Source organism: Hemitrygon akajei, chromosome 26 (assembly GCF_048418815.1).
Source record: "Hemitrygon akajei chromosome 26, sHemAka1.3, whole genome shotgun sequence".
Taxonomy (NCBI): Eukaryota; Metazoa; Chordata; class Chondrichthyes; order Myliobatiformes; family Dasyatidae; genus Hemitrygon; species Hemitrygon akajei.
The window spans coordinates 34,795,575-34,818,328 of record NC_133149.1 but is presented as its reverse complement, the minus strand read 5'-3'; the positions used below and the strand labels follow the sequence as shown (position 1 = coordinate 34,818,328).

General features: G+C 42.0%; 1 protein-coding gene across 1 annotated transcript; it reads left to right on the top strand.

Moving 5' to 3' along the window:
• Window positions 1-5,683: 5,683 nt before the first annotated feature.
• Window positions 5,684-20,375, top strand: LOC140716707 (zona pellucida-like domain-containing protein 1). Its single transcript, XM_073029520.1, has 10 exons — window positions 5,684-5,792; window positions 6,422-6,648; window positions 7,388-7,575; window positions 10,113-10,185; window positions 13,509-13,606; window positions 14,477-14,563; window positions 14,689-14,860; window positions 17,621-17,738; window positions 17,965-18,000; window positions 20,044-20,375. The coding sequence occupies exons 1-10, from the start codon at window positions 5,684-5,686 to the stop codon at window positions 20,223-20,225; spliced, it is 1,290 nt and encodes a 429-aa protein (XP_072885621.1). The 3' UTR covers window positions 20,226-20,375.
• The last annotated feature ends 2,379 nt before the right edge of the window (window positions 20,376-22,754 follow it).

Here is a 22,754-nt window from a genome sequence, read left to right as displayed (position 1 = left end):
ATATACTCTTCACTACACGCCTATAGAAGTTTGTCAAGGTTTTAGATATGCTGATTCTTCACAAGCTTCTAAGGAAGCAGAAGCATTGCCGTGCTGTCTTCATAATGGCACTTACGTGCTGGGCCCAGGACAGATCCTCCGAAATGATAACATTGAGGAATTTAAAGTTGCTGACCCTCTCCACCTCTGATCCCCTGATGAGGACTGTCTCATGGACCTCTGGTTTCCTCCTCCTGAAGTCAATAATCCACTCCTTGGTCTTGCTGACATTGTGCGAGAGCTTGTTGTTGTGGCACCACTCAGCCAGACTTTCAAAAACACCCGAAGTTTTGAGCCTGAAAGGACAGATTGCGGCTCCTCTGACTTTGACAAGTTTCCCGTGATTGGTACAGTGCTTTATGCCCAAGAAAACTGCTCTCAGCTGGTTGATTGCCACCAAGATTAGTCACACAATCAACCACAGAGTCCAGGCCAAATTTCTGCTTAATTGATATTTGAACATTTCTAAAGAACTTGTCCAATTGTGTTCTAACATAGCTGTATAATTGTACTGTGACACTTCAACATTACTGATACAGGAAAAAGCAGAGAGTACCCTCTTCACATCCTTTCACTGTGTTTTTGGAACCCTACTTCTGCTGAAAGTGATGGTCTCTCATTGCATCCATGTAAATAGAGAAATATTCCCTTTCTATGCTTTCTCTATTATCTTTCTCACACTCTGGGACTCAAAACTGGTGGTACACTTTCCATGACATATCGCATGTGCACATCACACACGAGGCATGGCCACCCAGATCACCAACAGCAACGTTTCTTCAATCGCTCATCAAGTCAGGTGCCTCAGGACTTAAAATTGGACTCAGTGACTTCTTAAAATATTCTTTCAAACATGCTGAGGTCAGATACAAATTCAGATTCATTTATTTATCGCATGTATATTGAAAGGGTGAAATGTGCCGTTTGTGTTGCTGGGGGCAGCCCTCAAGTGTTTCCACACATTTCTGTGCCAACATAGCATTCCCACAATATTCAGATTCAGATTCGGTTTATTGTCATTTAGAAACCACAAATGCAATGCAGTTAAAAAATGAGACATCGTTCCTCCAGAATGATATCACAAAAGCATATGACAAAACAGACTACACCAGAAAATCCACATAACGTTTGGCAATCCCCAATCCAGATCCGGAGAGGCTGCTGCGTATTAATATCACACTACCGTCTTAGTGTGTTCCCCGGAAAGGAGCTCCAAATCCATCAGACAAACAAGACCAAAAACTAAAGCTACAAGACCTGCACAAAACCACATAGTTACAACAGTGCAAACAATAGCATAATTGATAAAAAAAAACAGACCGTGGGCACAGTAAAAATAGTCCAAAGATGTTAAAGGAATATAAGTTCAAAAGAAATCACCACACAGTTTCCACAAGTCCCCAGGGTCCCAACAGACTCGCCATCCCACGCCAGCGGCAGAAGGGAATACCCCCACTATGGACTTCCACGGCGCCGCCCGACTCAGCCTCACAGACACAGCACACAATGAAAGCTCCGTCGAACCCAGCCTCGCAGACGCAGCACACACCGAAAGTGACCTGACTGCAGCGGACTCCGAGTCTGTCGAACCTCCAAGCCGACGACCATCCCCTCCGGCACAGCTTCTCTGAGCACCATCCTCTGCTGAGCGTATTAAGACGGCCCCACCAACGGCCATCGGCAACGTGACCCCGAGGACTGGGGGCCTGTTCTTCCCAGCAGAGACCCGGACCTCACAGCAGCAGCAGCAAACGAAGAAGGTCTTCCTGGAGATTTCCAGATGTTCCTCCATGCTCCCATGTCCGTTTTCAATCGATTATGATTGCGCATGGCACCCCACTTCACAAATAACAGATAATCAGCTCTGGAGTGGCCGCTGCAAGCTGCGTCGTGCCGCCATCTTGAATTTGCAGAACAACACAAGCAGCAATAATGACAACAGAGCAGCAGCAACAAAACAACAACTGCAAAACAATCCCCGTTCCTGTATCCCACCCACCCACTCATGCACACCAACACAGACAACCCTTCGACCCCAACACAGGCCAACCCCAGTTTCCAGTGGACTCAGGGACTCCTAGGTATTGGGCCTTTAACTTCTCCAGTGTCCTGAGACCCACAGACCTAGGGCTTTTCCCATCGGGCCTCAACTTCCAATCGACTTTTGGGCTTTGATCTTTGGTATTGATCCCAGGACACGCCGATGACAATGAATGAGGACCCTGTATAAGGACCCCAAACTCCAAGTTTCAAACTCTGGACACTCTGACTGGGACCCCAAACACTAGGCCTCAAACTCTGGTCTTGTCAATTCACATATCTAGGGAGTCAGTGGCCCTCTTGCTTCTTGCCTGAACAGAACTCCAATTTTGGAACCCTCTGACCACTTGCTGACCTGGGGGGGGGGGGGGGGGGGTTGTTGTCACCAGTCCTCATCCTGCCTTTCTACTATTCTGACATCTGACTACAGATATCTATCATCCCTAGTCAACGCCACTAGCCTACGAATATGGAGTGCAGAACGGAGGCCTAGAATCCGGCCCAGGCAGGAGCACAGGATGACTTCTCAAAACTACCCAGCAAAAAAATAAAGTATTTACCAGAAAGGTAATTTGTTGTGCTCTCTTTGAGATGATTTTTCCCCACAATTTCTGTATCTGACAATGTTTTTGAATGAACTAAAATATTCCAGTTGTTAAGGTTGACATTAACCAGCCCAAAGACCCTAGAGGTATCGAGCCTGCATCACTTGCCTCCATCTCCAACCTGCGCATATCTCTGACTCCCTTCCATGTGAATAAGCAGTCCGGCACCAATCCTGTGGAGGGGTCACATGCAATGCAGGGACTTGGTGCAGCTACCAACAGCCACTAGCATCTAGAGACTGGACACAGGCAGGAGATCAGCTCCTTAATGAGTGAAAACTTTAATGGGAAACTGAAGATAAAGGGTTAAGAAATAAGGTGTGTTAGAGGTGGAGATTGAGGAGGAACTTGCAGAACATCTTGCTTAAGATATCAAATACTGGATTCTTAGGACATTCATCGGCAGATTTTTTTGTTTTGAAGCAGCTTATAAATTCCTAATAGAGTGTCAGCGAAGGAGCCCGTGTCAGCCTCAGGTACTGGTTGAGAAATAATTTAATGCTTTAATTTAATGCAGGGAGAACAATCTTTAAAATTGTTTTTAGCCATTTTAATTTTTTAGTGTTTATGTCAAAGTAATGGTTTGAAAGGACAAGCATCTAGAAGGATTGTGAACCAAACATTTAAACGGTGTATACTAGATATTTGCTGAGTGAGGTTCTGAAAGTGAGCTATGTAAATCTTAAAAGGAAAGTTACAAATAGTTATTTTCAGACTGAGGTTTTTCATGATAGCTGTGAATCATTGCTGTTGAGTCCGAAGACTGTAAATTTGAGCCACACTGCAGAGACTGGGAAACAAAATGTGAGCTTGCATCTCAGTGTCACACTGAGGAATTGCTGCACTGCTCTAGGTACAGTCTTTCACTTAAGATATTAGTTTGAGACATTATCTCCCCTCTTAGGTGAATGTAAAAGACACCAGTTTGGACTTCTGGGGTAGGGCAGAGCACTTATCCTCAATGCCATGGCCAATTGTTATCCCTCAGCCAGAATACATTATTCTTATTTGAATTAAGTTGTTATTCCAGAAGCGAGAAATAATGTTGTTTTTAAATGGGTAGTCTACTAATATATTGGAGTTTGTGGGATCTTAAAGTGCACAAGTTAGCTCCAACATTTTGTGCATTGCTTTAAATGTATTTCATTGGCAGTAAACTACTTTGAGTTCAGAGGCTGCAGAAGACTTTAAAACTGCATAGTTTCATGTAAACTACATATTTCTTCCATAGAATCTTTCCTAAGTAGTCAATCTTTATGCTTTAAATGTCCCAATGTGTTTGTCATCAGCTATTTGGTCATAGTGAAATATCACCGCTGAGCCCAGAGCTATCTTGATGCACCTGCCTCCTTGAAGAATGATGATAAGTTTGGACAGGAAGGAAGCAAGAACAGGACCTGGAAAAAAAAAAAAAGAGAGAGAGAGAGAGAGAGAGAGAGAGAGAGAGAGAGAGAGAACTTATTTATTTTTAAATTGAGATACAGCACGGAATAAGCCTTTCTGACCCTTCGAGCCACACCGACCAGCAATCCCTCAGTTTAACCCTGGCCTAATCTGAGGACAATTTACAATGACTAATTAACCTACTGACTGATTCACCTTTGGACTGTGGGAGGAAACCAGAGCACCCAAAGGAAACCTACACAGTCACGGGGAGAGCATGCAAACTCCTTACAGGCAGCGGCGGGAATTGAACCCAGGTCATCCTGTACTGTAAAGCGTTGTGCTAACCATTATGCTACCATGCCACCTATTTTCTGCATATAACTTTCAGTCCCATGTGAAATGCCCATGTGTCCATTGAAGGGTCTTGGTCTGAAACGTTGACTGTTTATTCCTCTCCATAGTTGCTGCCTGACCTGCTGAGTTTCTCCAGCATTTTGTGTGTGTTACTCTGAATTTTCAGCATCTGCAGAATCTCTTATCCTATCAGGGAAGGTGTAACATTCTTGTCCATGTCCATGTTATTGTGTATTTTAGTTGACACTGCTGGGATTCATCTAACATCTAGAAGTTTTACAAAATTTTCCTCCAGGAATTTGATGGAATCCACAAAGATTTATTTTTAATGTCCAGGAGTGTTGCCATTACAGATTAATGTTTAGGTGAACAGGTAACTAGAGCATTCTGTATTATACTTTCTTTCTCCTCTTTTATTCATTTAGAATTATTTATTACAACATTACAGGGGGTAGTTGGTCTCATGAAGAACTGCCGAGCTTGAAAGCTTCCAACGTACAATGGGACTTCTTATGGCTCCATCCACAGCTTATTCTTTATTAATATAATACATTGTTGGCAACCCTACTGCAGGAATAACTGAAGTACTTCCCCACTGAACCCCGCCCACCCCCGACCATTTGTCTAGGCTTTCCATTTAGGGGTCAGTAGAAGTCTGTGGACCCAGATCACTTCCTGGCTGAAATTATCTTTTTAATTTTTATCATATTCTTAACCATATTTGAGATCATCAGCCCATACTTGGGATTGGGATGGGTGGGAATTGGGAAGCATACAATTTTGTAACTATTCATAAGTGCAACATTAGGCTGTGATGTCTTGGCTTCTGTACTTCCACTGAAAATCACCTGGTCCACACAATATTTAAGAATCGCCTAGTTATTTTAGGGCAAAATGGACAGAGGTGATAGTTCTCACAACAGAGGACATGAGTTTCTGTAATAACTGGTTACTTACAATGTCCAGTATTGGAATTACTTTCAGATTTATTCAGTTGTGAATCGTCCAGTAACTACGCCTTCAGGTGAAAGGTTACCGGTGTCCATCGAGATTGGGAGGATGGGAGTAAGCTGGGATTCACGTTCCTTTTCCAGCATTCAGTGCCAAGATCTCCGGGTACTGGTGAAAAATGGTGACATGGCAGTGGTTGTAGAGGAGAGGAGGAAATTCTCCTGGAGAGAAGCAGCCAGGGCAAAGTTTCATTTTGAAAGATACTGGAGCTCTGTGACATTTTGTAACTTTTTTTGTTGTTCGCAGATATGACTGCCTCACCGAGGATGGTACTTCTCTTCATGTTGTTCCTTCAATATTTTATTCAATGTGTACCAGCCAATTACCATTGTGATGCTCAGTACAACAGATATCCAGGTACAATTTGATTGTCAGTGAGGCCCACAGAGGACTTCAACATTATACTGAGAAAGTGTGGAGTGTGCAAATAGTTACAGAAAGGAGACAGGAGTATAAGAGTCCTGATGAAAAGTTTTGGCCTTTCTGTTCCCTTCCATAGGTGCTACCCGACCTGCTGAGTTCCTTCAGCATTTTGTGTATGTTGCTCTGGATTTCCAGCAAGTGCAGACTCTATTGCGTTATGAACTGTTACATTGAAAGTGTGCAATATATCAATGTGCTATAAGTATGTGCAATGTCTGGCCTTTACAATGAGAAGTGTGGGTTATATCTGTATTTTAGCTTGGAGTATATCAAAGAATGGTGCGCAAGTATAGATTACAACAGTTACAGAATATTGGAATGTTGGGATGAAATAGTGGGGTTGACCAATGTGTTAGTATGAAGACTATGGATTCAATTACAGTTACACTGAGGGAGCAGGTAAACCACAGTGGGGCGTGGAATATAACACAGTTACACTGTGAGATACAAGATCTGTCATGGTGTACTGGGGTGGATTGGGGTATTACAAATTAAGTGTACATTGAGAACTTGCTGCAATGTTTAAAAGTTCAGTTTGTTGGCCAATTTCTTATCTGTTTCAGATAACCGAGATATCTCCATTGATTGTGGTGTTCATCTGATCAACCTATCCATTAACCTTTGCCCATCACTCTTTGCTGGCTTCGATCCTCTGACCCTTGCACTGAATGGCCGATATAATGACACCAAGTGTAGGGGGAGATTGGATGACTCAGCCACGCCTCCAATGATTCGATATTCTCTCACTGTTAATAATGTTGACTTCAACAACTGTGGCAATAATTTCAAAGTAACTACTCTAATTTCTGTCACATTAGGTGGGCAAGAGTTGGGAGGAGGTCTTCATACAGAAAGGAGGGAGGAGAAAAGGACAGATGACTGAAGTTCAGGCTTAACTATGAATAACCTCCCTCTAGCCTGCTGATACCACCATGTGAAACTAAGCATGGCAACTTGAGTAAACCCTGGGTGGACAACAGAGCTCCACGTGAGGACCAAGGTCCATAGATAACAGGACTTAGACCAAAACCACAATGAAGAATTAAAGGAAATTAAACACAGGCAGAGTCAAAATGAAAGATCAGAAAGATTTGGGGTGGGGTTGATCAGAGACTTTGGGGGAGAGTGGTGGGGAGAGACTCGAGAGAGATTTTGTGTAATTCTCTTGTGATTTTTAAGTAAAGCTATTTTACCTTCACAGTATATTTTTTCAGGTTGTCTGTCCCAAATGTCTGCATCCTAAACTTGTTAAACTTGCTCAAAGTAAACATTCTTCAAGACTTCAAGCCTTAGAGAGAGATGCAAAGAGAGATGTGAGAGAGATTCAATGTGAAGAGAGAGATCAGTGAGAGGCAGAGAAATAGGCAGAGATTAGGTGGTAATTCAAGTGAAGAGAGGAGACCAGGTGGAGGGTGATTAGTAAAAGTCTAGTTATGGATTATTATGAGTGGGTTGTTTTTTTTATATTGTTATTGACAAGAAACACAACTTGCTAACTCATGTATTTATTGATGCTCTTGGTGTTTCAGATTGTTGACGAGGATCCAGGAACTGGAACGTTGGCCCAGTTTTCCAATATCCAGTCCGTTGTCATCTCTGGTTTTATAGATCCCTCAAATGATCATACTATGATGATCAGTTACAACCCTAGGCTGTACTATAAATTCTCCTGCAAGTACCCTCTTGAATATATCCTTAACAACACAAGGCTCATAATGTAAGTTCTCTTTAGAACTATGAGATGGCATAAATAAAATAAAGAATTCTCAGTTACACAGTAATATTGCTCTGGAAGTCTTCTGCACTTGCATTCAGCTTGGTGTGTAGCCACAACTACCATTCAGTTAATGTTAGTCATTCTGAGCACAGCAAACCAGGAATGTATGAACTGGTTAGCCTGTTCTTAGTGAAATCAATTAAGGGAGAATTGTAGACCAGGATAAACCCTTGGCCTTCAAGTGATGCCCTGGGATCTTTAACATAAAGCTGAACTGTTACATGGGGCATCAACTAAGAACAGTATGGTAAGAAATCTGAAAGCAGATAATACAAATTGCAACAGTGCTTCAAGAGCAGAGAACTGATTTATTTGGATTTTTTTAAAAATTGAGATCCCAACACGGAATAGACCCTTCCGGCCATTCAAACCTCACCACCCAGCAACCCCCGATTTAATCTTAGTCTAATCATGGGGCAATTTACAATGACCAACTCATCTGCTAACCGGTATGTCTCTGGACTGTGGGAGGAAACCAGAGCACCTGGAGGGCACCCATGTGGTCACAGGGAGAACATACAAACAGCGGTGGGAATTGAACCCTGGTCACCTGTACTGTAAAGCGTTGTGCTCACCACTACGCTACTGTGCTGCCCTTTGTTTGGAGAAAATTGAAAAGAAGGAAATTCTTGTATTTATGTAGTCTCTTCATAGCCTTGGGCATTACAAAGCTTCCCTATTTTGCAGGATAGTCACTCTGTAGGAACTGTAGCATCTAATTTGCACAGAGCAAACATCTATAAATATGAGTGTGACATTAAGCAGATCATTTATTTCAAAATGGTCAGCATACCAGGAATGATATGCAGTTTTTCTATGGAGAAACCCCAGCACCAAATTTAGTCCCATTCTCCAGTGCAGCACGGTATTGAGAAATACTTTCTTTTGGAAGTTAGTCTATCCTCCTAGATAAAAGTAAAACATCCTGCAATATTATTGGAAAAGGAGAAATTTTATTTCTCCTGTCTTCACAAATATTTATTCCTGAATCAATATCACAAGCAGTTTTTATAGTCATTAACCTTTTGAAATTTTGAAAGCAGCTGACAAATTTCCTTTACCACAGCAACATCAGTACTTCTAGTAAGTACCGTACTTCATTAGCTGTAAGATACTTTGAGACACCTTTAGGTATTGAATGATGCAACTTGTCTTTTGTATGAATCTGACAGTCTCCCCATGGGAATAATTAAGGCCAGATAATAAGCATAATGGGGAACATTAAAGCAAGAAAAGGCCATGTTTGGGACAGGTACACGGTGTGATTTAGTTCATTGTTCTGCTTGCTTTTGAGATGGTGATGCACCATCAATAACTCTCCGAGACATGAGGCGAGATATAGGCTTTTATTGGCTGGAAGAAAGAACAAGCAGCAATTGACCACCACACTACATCCTGGAGACTGAGGCCAGGGCTCAGGCCCCAATCGCCTTTATACCGGGGTCTGTGGGAGGAGCCACGGTCAGTGGGAGGAGCCACAGGAGCAGTCAGCAGGGGGGGCGTGTCCAGACAGGTATATGTAGTTCACCACAGATGGACAACAGAAATATCCTTTTTTTGATAAGAGGTGAATTGTTAGAGGTCTTGTTCAGTGAGAAACAAGTATTCAGCACCTCATGTGAGGAGTGATGACTACTCTGAGGTGGCAGAGTGCTTGGTTGTTGAAACCAAACCTATAACTCTGATTCTCTGTGAATGTTGCAGAGTGTTGGATCTCTGTTTAATTTCTGATTCTTAGGGTTCTTCTGGGAGTCAGGAACAATTACATCACATGTGCTAGCTGGCGGAAGGTGTAGTTGCATTTGCACTGGACTTCAAGGCTAGTGGTCCTGGGTTTGAATCCAGCTGGCTCCTTATACGATTTCCCTCTGTGCTGGGTTGAGTGTCGAGCTGGCAAATCAGCCTCGTAAAAAAACAGACAAAAGATGCTGAAGAAATGGCAAGGAGGCCGCCCGATGCGCCACAAAGCGCAGAAAGAAACAACAATCACATTGCTAATACTTAGCCAATGAGAAATGAGAAAAATGATAAACCTTTAGTTTAACTGTTTATGCTGCTTTCTGCCAGTGAGTGTGAAAAAGTACATGAGTTTGTTAAAAAGTACAAATTTTATAAAAGCTATTATTAAAAAAATTGGTTTCCAACAAGAGTCATCATTTGGAAAGCTGAAAACTGTGGGTGCTGCAGTTCCAAAATGGAAACAGGAATGTTGGAAATACACAGCATTGGGTGAGAGAAACAGACGTAACATTTCAGGTTGATAACCTTCCATTAGAAGAGATGTTGAAAAGTTATTGACGTGAAAAATTAACCTTGGTCCTTTCACCACAGAAGCTGCCTGATCTGCTGAGCAGTTTATTCCAGAAATGATGGTCAACAAACAAGATGTCTATGGGCTGATCCATGATGGTATAAGTAAATATTTTCCACGGGAGCCATTTCCTCACCTCACATACGTCTGTCTTTGCTTCCTCCAGGTCTTCCATTTCTATTGCAGTGGCCACAAGCAATAGCAGTTTCAGCAGCACTCTTGCCTTGCAGCTATACGATGTGAGTTTTTCCATCCTGAATAGTGTGAGTTATTGATTTACAGTTTGTGACCTGCTCAGGGAAGGTCTCCCTCCCCATCTCACCCACATAAAAAAAATCACCACTTTTTTTTTCTACAATAGTGCAAGGAGTCACGTCACAGGCTGTGGTGTGAGCATTCCTTCCTTGGTCATAACTACCCTATTTAATCTGTTGGTAGAGGGTTTCACCTCATGTAGCAGCTGACTTTTATGGACTTGGTGTGGCTGGGGATTGGGAGAAGTCATCTGTAACTACTGGTGCGAGTATTTCACTGAATGATAGTCAAGAGTTCTGAGCCAGAGTGGGAACTGATTTACACTAATTTATGAAAGAATAAGTCCCAATGCACAGTAATAGAACACATATTACTGTAAACTGAGAGAGAATTCGATGTTCTATGTGATTATTTGCTGTTGGAGCATAAAGACTTGGAACCAGCAGGTGCCTAACCCAGGCACTGCCCACACTGTGACCTCAGAGCATCACCTCACACAGCATTACCTGTCCATTGGATAAAGGTGATTGGATAGGGGAAGTCAGAAGTAGGTTTTTTACACAGAGCGTGGTAAGTGTTATTTTTGTAACTTCAAACCATTACATTAATTCAAAGGAAAACAATAGATTTGAGAGTACTTCATTTTTTTTTACTTTAAGCGAGGTGCCACCTTATCATCTAGTAGTGTCATGCCGCATACAACTCATGAATTTTTACATAGAACCCACAATGAATTATTTAAAGAAATGAAGAATGCTTTATCAACACTATTTACAATATTACTCAAATATTACTGAAATATTAAAAACACAGCAGTAAGTGTGTGAAACATAATGCCAGAGGTGGTGGTGGAGGCAGATATATTAGGAACGTTTAAGAGCCTGTTAGATAGGTGCATTGATGATAGAAAAATGGAGGGTTATGTAGGAGGGAAAGGTTAGATTGATCTCAGAGTAGGTTATAAGATCTTAAGCCCAAGATCTTAAGGCACAAACTAACGGAGATGGGAGTAGACTCTCACATGGTGGATTGGATAGTGGACTACTTGACAGATAGACCTCAGTATGTGCGGTTGGGAGACTGTAGGTCTGACACGGTGGTCAGCAGCACAGGAGCGCCGCAGGGAACCGTACTCTCTCCGGTCCTGTTCACCCTGTACACATCAGACTTCCAATATAACTCGGAGTCCTGCCATGTGCAGAAGTTCGCTGATGACACGGCCATAGTGGGGTGTGTCAGGAATGGACAGGAGGAGGAGTATAGGAAACTGATACAGGACCTTGTGATATGGTGCAACTCAAACTACCTGCGTCTCAATATCACCAAGACCAAGGAGATGGTGGTGGACTTTAGGAGATCTAGGCCTCATATGGAGCCAGTGATCATTAATGGAGAATGTGTGGAGCAGGTTAAGACCTACAAGTATCTGGGAGTACAGTTAGACGAGAAGCTAGACTGGACTGCCAACACAGATGCCTTGTGCAGGAAGGCACAGAGTCGACTGTACTTCCTTAGAAGGTTGGCGTCATTCAATGTCTGTAGTGAGATGCTGAAGATGTTCTATAGGTCAGTTGTGGAGAGCGCCCTCTTCTTTGTGGTGGCGTGTTGGGGAGGAAGCATTAAGAAGAGGGACGCCTCACGTCTTAATAAGCTGGTAAGGAAGGCGGGCTCTGTCGTGGGCAAAGTACTGGAGAGTTTAACATCGGTAGCTGAGCAAAGGGCGCTGAGTAGGCTACGGTCAATTATGGAAAACTCTGAACATCCTCTACATAGCACCATCCAGAGACAGAGAAGCAGTTTCAGCGACAGGTTACTATCGATGCAATGCTCCTCAGACAGGATGAAGAGGTCAATACTCCCCAATGCCATTAGGCTTTACAATTCAACCGCCAGGACTTAAGAACTTTTAAAAGCTATTATTAATGCTTTTTGAGATAGTGATTTAGATGCATATCATATTTTTACTGAGTTAAGTATTGTATGTAATTAGTTTTGCTACAACAAGTGTATGGGACATTGGAAAAAATGCTGAATTTCCCCATGGGGATGAATAAAGTATCTATCTATCTATCTATCTATCTATCTATCTATCATAAGGTCAGCAAAACATCTTGGGCTGAAGGCCCTGTTCTGTAGTATGATATTCTTTGTTCTATGAAAATGAGTGATTAGTTGAAATGAGTGATTTTTTTTCTTAAACAAATCTATGTACAATATATTATCTGCAGTTATTGGCTGGCCATTCTCATTTGTCCTGACAGGGTGATGTGGACTCACATGTTTGGACCATTATGATCCTGGTATTGAAGTTACTTGGTCAGTGATGTGAGTTAGGAAGTTCCAGATCTGACTCAAAGAGAGCGATAGATTAGTGATGTATTTCGTTATCGGGATGGTTAACTTCATGTGGAGGCTTACCTGGGTGCCTGCTGCCCTTCTAGGTTGTAGGTGCTTTGTGTTGTTGAAGAAGTTTTGATGAGTTGCTGCAGTGCATTTTGTACATAATGTGCATTCCTGTTTTCAATCAACTAACTGAAGTGAATGGATTGAGAGCAAATGTTCCTCTGGCAACTGCTGATGTACAACTGCAGAATCACCTAGACTTTATTCCTCAAACCTCATCCAATTGTCTGTAAAATACTGAAAATCCACTGAAAATGTGTTTCAAAGATGCATACATGTCAAAGAACCTGGAGTTTAATTAAATGTGTTTTTGTTGCCAATATTCCTGCTGTTCCTTGTAAATTAGATTGCAATATGTGTCAATTTTTAAAAATCTTCTTGTTGGCTTTAAGATAGACTCTTGTCTGCCTCTGACTGAACTTAAACTATGGCTCTGTAATGACTTAGTTTAACACAAAGTTAAGGTAAAATTAATGGTAAAATTGGACAATTGTAGTGCATACTTGGATTTGTTGTTTGCAAGACATGAATTAAAGAACCTTTTGTCTTGTCAGTCTGAAATGGATCCAATTTCAAATTAATAAGCTTCAGAATATGAATAGTCTACAATGGCAGCTGGTATCAAATAAGGACGCATAGCAAATTCATTTGTTTGGACCCAGGAAAGATGATCGAAATAATGTCAGAGATAAAGGAACTGAGGGAATCAGTAAACAACATGAGAGATTAAGGCATTAAATGGACGTGGACTTAGTGAGGATTGTATGAATCACAGAGAGAACTAGAATGGAGCACATGGGATTACTTGTAACCTGGAACCTGGATGATCTTTGTTCCTCAGTCAGGGGTTTGGCAGCAAGGGCTTTTCAATCTCTTTGTAATTCATTTGCTTCATTCTGAACAGGATCAAGATTATACTTTGCCACTGATTGTCCCTGACACCGGCCTTCCACTCCGATACAAAGTTTATGTTGAAGTCAGCATCAGTAATCTAACTGCAAAGTAAGTGAATATGGGAACATGAGAAGGACATTTAGCCCTGTGGGTCTGTTCCACATTTCATTGAGATCAAGGCTGATTGCAATCTCAACACCATTTACCTTGCTTGATACCTGTGCAACTTTTACAAATTAAAGTTAATGCCACCCTGATACCAAACCCTGCTGAACTTGCACTGGGAGATTTCCAATAGCTTGTGTGTAATAAGATAATATTCCAAAAAAATCTAGTTCTAATCTTAAGCCAATGTTCTCTTGTTCTTCAATTTCCTGTCAGCTGTGTTCTTCTCTTCTCAAGCCCCTCATCTCTACCTGGGCATAGGCAGCTGGCCAGAGTTCTCGTTCCTGGGCCAGTCTTTCACATTTTCTCCAGATGTAGTCTATCTTCTTGGTGAATCCTTCCTCTCCTAGGGATGAGGTCTTTGGAGCTTCTGTTGGGTTTCTGTAGCTCTGGGTTTTTATGAGATGGGGTTGCTAGCCCCATGCCCAACCCTCCTCCTTTTGCAGCTGGGCTTGCGACCGTCCACGGCGGAGTTCTATCAGCTGTATAGGAGACATTAATTCCAGTTTGTGAGTAGCTATGTGATTTCAGAAAGGATACAACAATATAAAGGCTAGGTAGGAACGAAGGAGGCAGGGTTATCTGGGGAGCCTTGATCTGATGGGTCTCAGAAGCAATTTGGCCTGGTGGCCCTCCCCCAGTCAAATATCTCACTGACATTCACTTAAAAAATGATTCCTGGCTACTAGGATTTTATTGGCTTTGGAATCTGCCCTCCAGTCAGAACTGAGGAGTGGGTGAGAGGGTGTAAACTGAGGGGATAAGTTGTTTCATAAGCCAATATGTCTAATGGATCGTCTGTTTGATTTGCAGCTTTAATGTCCTCCTGGATCACTGTTTTGCCACACCGTCACCATTTAATCTCTCCTTTCTTGACACTGGATACACCTTCTTCACTGGGTAACATGGATTAGGATCTTGCTCTCTGAACTTGAGCAGATCTGACTTTATTTTAAATCAGAGTGAAGATCTGGATGATGCTAATTTTTTTTTGCTCCATTGCCATTCTCCATCTTTGTCTCTAGGTGCAACATTAGCCCTCGCACAGCTATCATCAGAAATGGAATCAGCAAGAAATCCCAGTTTGTCTTTGACACATTCCGGTTTAATGAGCATAGGGACAGGAAGCTCTCTACGATCTACATACACTGCGTAACCAGGCTTTGTGAGGCCAAAACCTGTCAGACCTCACTACAAGTGAGTGCTCATCAGCTTCCAAGGTGAATTATTCATACTGGCAGTGCGTTGTTGGGCGGTATTACGAGAAGAAGGCAGGAGAATGGGGTTGATTACAACAATAAGGTTAGCCATGACAAAATGGCAGAGCAGACTTGATAGTTTGAATAGCCTAATTCTGCTCTTATGTCTTATAAACTTAAGGCATTAGTGAACTAGTAGAATTGCTGCCTCTCAACTCCTGCATCCCAGTTTCAATTCTGACCTCTGGCACTACCTGTGCGGAGTTTGTACGTTTTCCCTTCGACTACATTGGCTTATTCTGGGTACTCTGATTTCCTCCCAAGTGGCTAGTTGGTAGGTTAATTGACACTGAAAATTGTCCTTATTCTGGAGGTAAGTGGTAAGCCTGTTGGATGGGAATGTGGGGAGAATAAATTGGGACTACTGAAGGACAAATGTGACTAGGTGTTTGATGGCCTGCATGGACATTTTGGTGGTTCCATGGGTTTGTTTCTGTTGGGTAGGCACCTATAAACATATAAATGTGCTACATAGGCTGGTCGTGCTACATGTATAAAGATATGCTACAAATCTGCCTAGAGTTATGCAGTTTAAGGGATTATTTACGTAAAATGTTATGTGTGAGGCAAATTACACAGTTCATGCTTGATGTTTTTTGTATACAGGCTGTCTTTTTTCTATTCACTTGTGGGACATGGATACTGCTGTGAAAGTCACAAATGGGACATTAAGGGTGGCAGAATGGTTTATGGTACAGACGACACAGGTTCAATTCCCATCACGGCCTGTACGGAGTTTGTATGTACTCCCCGTGACTGCGTGGGTTTCCTCCCACAGTCCAGAGACGTACCGGTTGGTAGGTTAATTGGTCAGTGTAAATTGTCCCGTGATTAGGCTAGGGTTAAATCGGGAGATTGCTGGGTGGTGCAGCTTGAACGTTCGGAAAGGTCTATTCTGTGCTGTATCTCAATAAATAAATAAATTGTTGCCTATCCCTTATTCATCTTTGAGATTGTGGTAATGACCTCCTTCCAGGAGAAGTACAGTCTCTGTGGTGTAGGTAGTCCCCGTACTGCTGTGAGGTAGGGAGTTCTATGCCTTGGACCCAAAGACAGTTAAGTCAGATGGAAAGGGACATGCAGGCAGTGTTGTTTCCATGTGCATCCTGCCCTTGTCTTTTCATGTAGTAGAGGTCGCAGACTCAGAAGGAGAAGGAACTGTTATAGAGGAGTTAGCAAGTTGTCGCAGTGAGAGCTGAAATGGTGCAAACTGCAGCCAGAATGATCGGACGGTGCAAGGAGTGAGTGTTTTAGTGTGGTGGATCAATCAAGCTGGCTTTGTCCTGGACGTTGCCAAGCTTCTTAATTATTGTTGAAAGATTGCAAAGCCATAGCCAACACGGAATCATGCTCTTGGACCCATTCTGCAACCATCAACCACTCATTCACACACCCAATGGAACACTATAGACCACCTCTTGCTCTGATTGTATCTTCATTTTTTTTGCACTGAGTTCTTGTTTTTGCAGTCTATTTCTTTTTCTCTCTTTTCTCTGCCTTGTACAATTTGCGTGTAAATTTTCTGTGCTGTCTGTACCTACAGCATGTCCCTGTGCTGTTGCTGCAAGCAGGTTTTACATTGTACTGTACCTGTACACATGACAATAAACTTGACTCAACTTGAAGCTTATATTAATTCATTTTTTATTCACCCGCCACATTTTTGTCAACCCCCCACCAGATTCCACCCCTTATTTGCACACTAGGGGTAATTTACATTGGGCAATTAACCCACTAACCCTCATGTGCTTGGGATGTAGGAAGGAGAAGGAGCACCCAGAGGAAATCCTCGTAGTGACAGCATGAACATGTCAACTCCACACAGACAGCAGCTGAGGTCACAATTCAACCTTGGTCTCTGGTGTTGTGAGACAGCAGCTTCACCTGCGGTGTGACTGTGCTGCCCTAGATCTGAAATGCAAACTCTGCCTCCACAGATGTTGCTTGACCTACTGATTTTCTGCTTTTATTGTTTGTTTTCTAATTCCTAGTCCTCTGCTCCCTCCTCACTGACTGTGTTACTTACATAACAACGATCCCATCATCCTTCCTCTGTGTAGAAAGTTGTGGACATGGATTTTATGGTCTTCTCCAGATTTATCTCAAGAATAGGTCCAGTGCAATATAGATCAAGTCAGGACAAGCCATCTTTACGTATCCTTCTTCCTCTCTAAAACATTCCATGTGCGATTCTCCTCAAGGTGTAGTAGATTTGTGAAGTCCCAGACCAAGAATGGGTCAGTAGATTATGGTAATCCTTTCTGACTGTGTATAATACTACATTCCTTCAATTGTCTGAGACCAAATTTTGGTCCCATAGCAGTTACAGTCAGTCCAAGTATGATCTATGTCTATGGTTAGGGATGGAGAAATCACTTACTGTGGAGATAGTGCCTAAACAGATGATCTAATTTATTGTAATAGACAAGAGATCCAAAGGCAACTTGAAGAAATATTTGTTTGTGCCCACAAAGCTGATGATAACCTGGAATGTGCTGAATGAGAGGGGGCAGAAGTGGATTCGCTAGTAACTTTAGGATAACAATAGAACATTGGATCAATGAAAGGCAACAAAAAATGTGGTGCTATTGAGAAATGGCAGAGGAATGGGATTAATTTCCCTGCTCTTTCATGGGGCCAGCTGAAATTGTGTGATGTACTGATGTATAATTCTTACTCTCTCCTTGTGAACATACAGGGCTGCTATGGTCATGGAAGAAAGAGGCGAAGGCGAGAAATGTTCAACTATGAAAAAGTGACAACACAAACCTTCACAGTTTCATCTGGACCCATTTACACCAGGGAAGGAGGTACAGGTCAGCTGGCAGAAATTAAACTGCTTCTAACTGGTTCTGCTTTGAGTATGAGACTCTGGGTAAGATTCCTTTCCCTTGGGCTGGGGGTTAATAAATCAGTAATGTTGTTTGAGAAATTTCTGGCTTAAATTCCTGCAAAGCCATCTTTAAATTAGATTTGGTTCTGTGTCACTTTGCTTCCAGTTTTCCTCCCTGAAACATTAATTCCTGTTACTCTTTGTTTCAGATTATTTGACCCCTGTAACTCCAGCACCTCTAAATGGTAAGTGGCAGGAAAATTACAAGGCTAAATATCCCAGGCACAAAGCAAGGTGCGTACCCCTTGTGATGGGAGTTTTGCACAGTTTTATGTTGTTGAACTTTCCAATGGCTTCCAGTGCTAATAAGCTGCCTCATATGTTGGCCAAGGTACCCAAAAACAGTTTACTGCTTTGCGGCTAACACCTCTCTGAACTGCCCTCCAAACACTGTCCATTGCAACCTTCCCTGTGCCTATATTAACTGCTGCTTTGAACCTTTCTCTCTTCCTTCTTAATTCTGGATACTCTGCCTTACATGGTCTTTCTTAAATTCTAGATTCTCTGTTCTAAAGCTTAACGCTCCAATACTCAGTTCTATAATGCTTTCCAAAAGTCCCAGTACCAAATTATGCAATCTTTGTTCTTCCCGGATTCTTCTCTCTTGGCTTGACACTAGATGCCACAATTCATGAGGCTGATGGGTTCAAACACTCACACACTCTTTTGCTCCTTGATAATAGGAGATAGGTGACACTGGCAAGATTAATGCCCTTTCCTAATTGGCTGTGGGAAGGAGGTGATGAGCTTTTTACACTATTGCAGCCTTGGAGATGAAGGTGAATCCTGAATCTTGTCCCAGTGACAACAAAGGCAACACAATGAAATTTTAGTTCACCTATTGGGATGCACTTTCAGTGGTGGGGATGGGATTTGGGGAGAAAGGCATTTGGTGGGTGCAATTGGTTTGGGTGCTTGAAAGGCAAAATTGGAACTGCAGGATATTGGGAGAAGGGAATTGCAGCACTGGGTGAAGAGACGTTGCTGGGACTTGAGGACTTGAATTATAGGGAAAGGTTGAATAGGTTAGACATTATTCCCTGGAGCGTAGGAGAATGAGGAGGTATACAAAATTATGAGGACCAAAGGTAGGCTAAATGCAAACAGGCTTTTTTCACCGAGGTCATAGGTTAATGGTGAAAGGTGAAATATTTAAGGGAAAGAGCTGAGGGGAGCTTCTTCATTCAGAGGGCGGTGTGAAAGTGGAATAGGCTGCCAACAGAAGTGGTGGATGCAGGTTAAATTGTAACATTTAAGAGAAATTTGGGTAAGTACTTAGATGGGAGGAAAATGGTCCAGGTGCAGGTCAATGGGACTTGGCAGAATAACAGTTTGGTATGGACTAGATGGGCTGTAGAACCTGGGGGAAACTGGAAGGTCAGGGGAAAAGTACCAAGGGTCAGTCAGGCTGCAAATACATGGGATGGGATGTTGGATGATTCAATGTGTGTAGGTGACAGTCCAGTCATTTGCTTACTTGAAGGCATCCATATCAGTAAGATCTAGTTGTCTCAAGAGTGTCTGATGATGACTGCCTCTAACCCAAAATGGTCCAGCTTTCAAAAGGAGAGTTCTGGGGGAATTATGTCATTTCTGTACACTGCTGGCATAGAAATTGTAACTAGAATGATATATGCCAAGAAGTGTCTAGATGAATGATATCAAATGATCCAGAAAAGTACACTCTGTTCATTTTCCACAAAGCGATCAAATGTTGTCTTTGCTTTATGTGAATTAAAAATGAACACTCCATTTAACTATATTGTCGACAGTACCGTCTGACAGCAGTGCTGTTGTTGTTCTGGTTAAAACTTACATTAGGTGCAAATAGTGGGTGTGTTGAAGATGGAGTGGTGAGTAGTGCCACTAAGTGGTATAAGTAGGTTGAGATTAATTAAGACACAAATTTATCTTCCTTTGCTCAACCTATGCCTCACTTCTCATGTGGTTTTTCGCTAAATTTAAATGAATAAAATGATTAATCTCTGGAAGTAATTCAATTGTTTGTTAGCTCTGCTTTTTCTAAGATACCTATTAACACGCGTGCGTGGTTTGAGTATTGACATAGAACCTTTCTGCTGCTTGTCAGCATCAGGCAATGACGTTATTCTAAGTTATTAGATTGTGTTTTAGGGATCTCTCATCAGAACAAATGGGATTTTCCCCATGGTTATTTCTGTTAACCTCGTGTGTGTGAAACCAACGATATCTCCTTTCCCATTTCTTAGGAATGATCCACAGCACAAACATCAACTACATGTCCCTGGTGGGTCCGATCATTGGCATTGTGCTAGCAGTTGCTGCTGGTTTGACTGTGATGACAGTCATCAGGATGTGGAAAAGAAATCAGTTGTCTGATAGGAAACAGCCAGACCAGGACTGCAATAACACAGATTACCCAGCAGAGTGAGTCTCCCTGTCACTGAGCTCGCTCACGGAAATGTACTGCTTTAACCAGGAAACAGCAACCATTGGCATTACCTGCCTAGCTTACACTACTTGCTGGAGGAGAGAGGTGGTAATGAGGTAGAGTTTCCAGTTTGGACGCAACCAGGAAATTGCACCCAATGTTTACTTGAAGTGGGTAGATTAGGCTTTGAGCTTATGCTACAATTTATTTGCATAACCACAAATGTAAAACTTTCAATGCTTGTATAGCTGAGTTTTGTTATGATTTTTTTTAATAACTCAATTTGACAAGATTCTTTGGTGATTTTTAAACTTCTCAGATCCCTATATCGCCATAGCCCATCTTTTCTCTGAAATCTCTAGCCTTCTTTCCTTTCTAATCCCTTAATCATTCCCAAATGTAATAGCTGGCCATGCTTTCAGTTGCCAAGGCCAAGAGACAATGAATTCCCTTCCTAAATCTCTTAGTCTATCTATCCTTAAGATACTGCATAAAACTCACCACTTTGATAAGCTATTGTCTAATATTTTGTCTTATATCCTGATACGATTTGTATAACATCCCCTGAACTGGCCCCGTCATCAACCCAATTGAACAAATGAACAGGAATAAAAGCTGAATGTCCAGCTATTCCTGTTCAGAGATGTTATTTTTGTCATTGAGATTGAAGGAAGAAAGATAGCTAGAGAATAATGCATCTCAGAAGAAAAAGTGTAGAAAGACAGCCAGGTCAGGAGGATAACTGCAAACTCACCTGACTGTAAAGCGGAAAAATAAAAAAAAACTTACACACATTTATGTTTTGGTCATTCATTGTGTAACTTGCACTCTCTATTGCTCTGAGTGACATGTACAGTTACAAGAAAACCCTTTGCATTACCTGGTTTTCTGCATTACTCACTCATAAAATGTGGTCTGATCTTCATCTAAGTCACAATAATAGACAAACACAATTTGTCTAAATTAATAACACACAATTGTATTTCTTCTGTACACCATTTAAACAACCACAGTCTAGGTTCAAAAAGTATGTGAATCTCTGGGGTAATGCCTTCTACAAAAGCTATTTGGAGTCACGTGTTCCAATCAATGAGATTGAAGATGTGGGTTGTGGAGGGGCCTTGCCCTATAAAAAAGTAACACAAAGTCAGGTTACTGACAGAGCCTGTTCTTCTCAAGAAAGATCTGTTTATGTGCACCATGACTTAAACAAAACAACTTAAAGAGGACCTTGGAAGAAGAATTGTAGAGGTGCATGAAGCTGGAAAAGGCTGCAAAAGCATTTCTAAAGACCTGAGTACTCATCAGTCCACAGTAAGAGAAATTGTCTACAAATGCAGGAAATACAGTATTATTGCCACTCTCCCTAAGAGCGGGTGTCCTGCAGAGATCACACCAAGAGCACATCATGCATTGCTGAAGGAGGTGAAAAAGAACCCAAGGGTAACTGCAAAAGGCCTACAGAAATCTCTAGAACTTGCTAAAGTCTCTGTTCATATGTCCACTCTAAGAAAAACACTGAACAAGAATGGTGTTCATGGAAGGACACCATGGAGGAAACCACTGCTCTCCAAAAAAGAACACTGCTGCACTTCTCAAGTTTGCAAAAGACCAATTGGATGTTCCACAATGCTTCTGGAACAATATTCTTTGGACAGATGAGACATAAGTTGACCTTTTTGGCATCACAAGACCTTGTTGGACATTTGACTACTGCAGGCCTGCTTCCCTTGCTTGGTGGTGAGACAGCAGTGTTGCCTTGGTCGTAGCTGGGACTAGGCCTCAAGCCACAGGTTTGCGCTGCAGTGTGGTGTCCAGACTTTGTTAGGAGTGGCCGCTCCCACCAGTGCTGCCCTCCAGTGTTGGATTGGTGGAGTTACAAGCTGGATGCCGGGAACCATCAATTTGTGGGATTTGTCACTCAGGGTCTTGGATTAAAAACTGTGTTTTCTAATGTGACGATGTTTGTTTTCTCCCTCTTCCCCCCCCCCCCCCACCCATCGCTATTTTGAAAGCTTGTGTATCGTCTTGCACCTTGGCCCCAGTGGAACACTGTCTCCATCTATAGTTTAAAATACAATTAAACTTGATCTGATTTTATTTTGACTTGAGAAATGTACGCCACCATATCTGGAGGAAAAAGGGCACTGCAGACCAAAACCAAAACCTCATCCCAACTATGAAACATGGAGGAAGGAGCATCACGGTCTGGGGCTGCTTTGCTACCTCAGGTCCTGAACAGCTGGCAATTGTTGAGAAAATAATAAATTCAAAATTGTATCAAGGCATTTTACTGGAGAATGTCAGGGTAGCAGTCCATCAACTGAAGCTTAATAGAAGTTGGATGATGCAACAAGACAATGATCTGAAACAAAGAGTAAATCAACAACAGAATACTTAAGTAATGTGTTCAATAAAGACATGAAAAGTACAATTGTTTGTGTACTATTAGTTTAGGCAGATAGTATTTGTGTATTATTGCGACTGAGATGAAGATCAGACCTCGTTTTATGAGTAATTAATGCAGAA

Excerpts from the sequence above, each read along its gene's own strand:
- LOC140716707 (XM_073029520.1), top strand. The coding sequence starts at position 5,684 with ATGACTGCCTCACCGAGGATGGTACTTCTCTTCATGTTGTTCCTTCAA. Across the intron at positions 7,576-10,112 it reads AACAACACAAGGCTCATAAT|GTCTTCCATTTCTATTGCAG; the intron begins GTAAGTTCTCTT and ends TGCTTCCTCCAG. Across the intron at positions 10,186-13,508 it reads TTGCCTTGCAGCTATACGAT|GATCAAGATTATACTTTGCC; the intron begins GTGAGTTTTTCC and ends CATTCTGAACAG.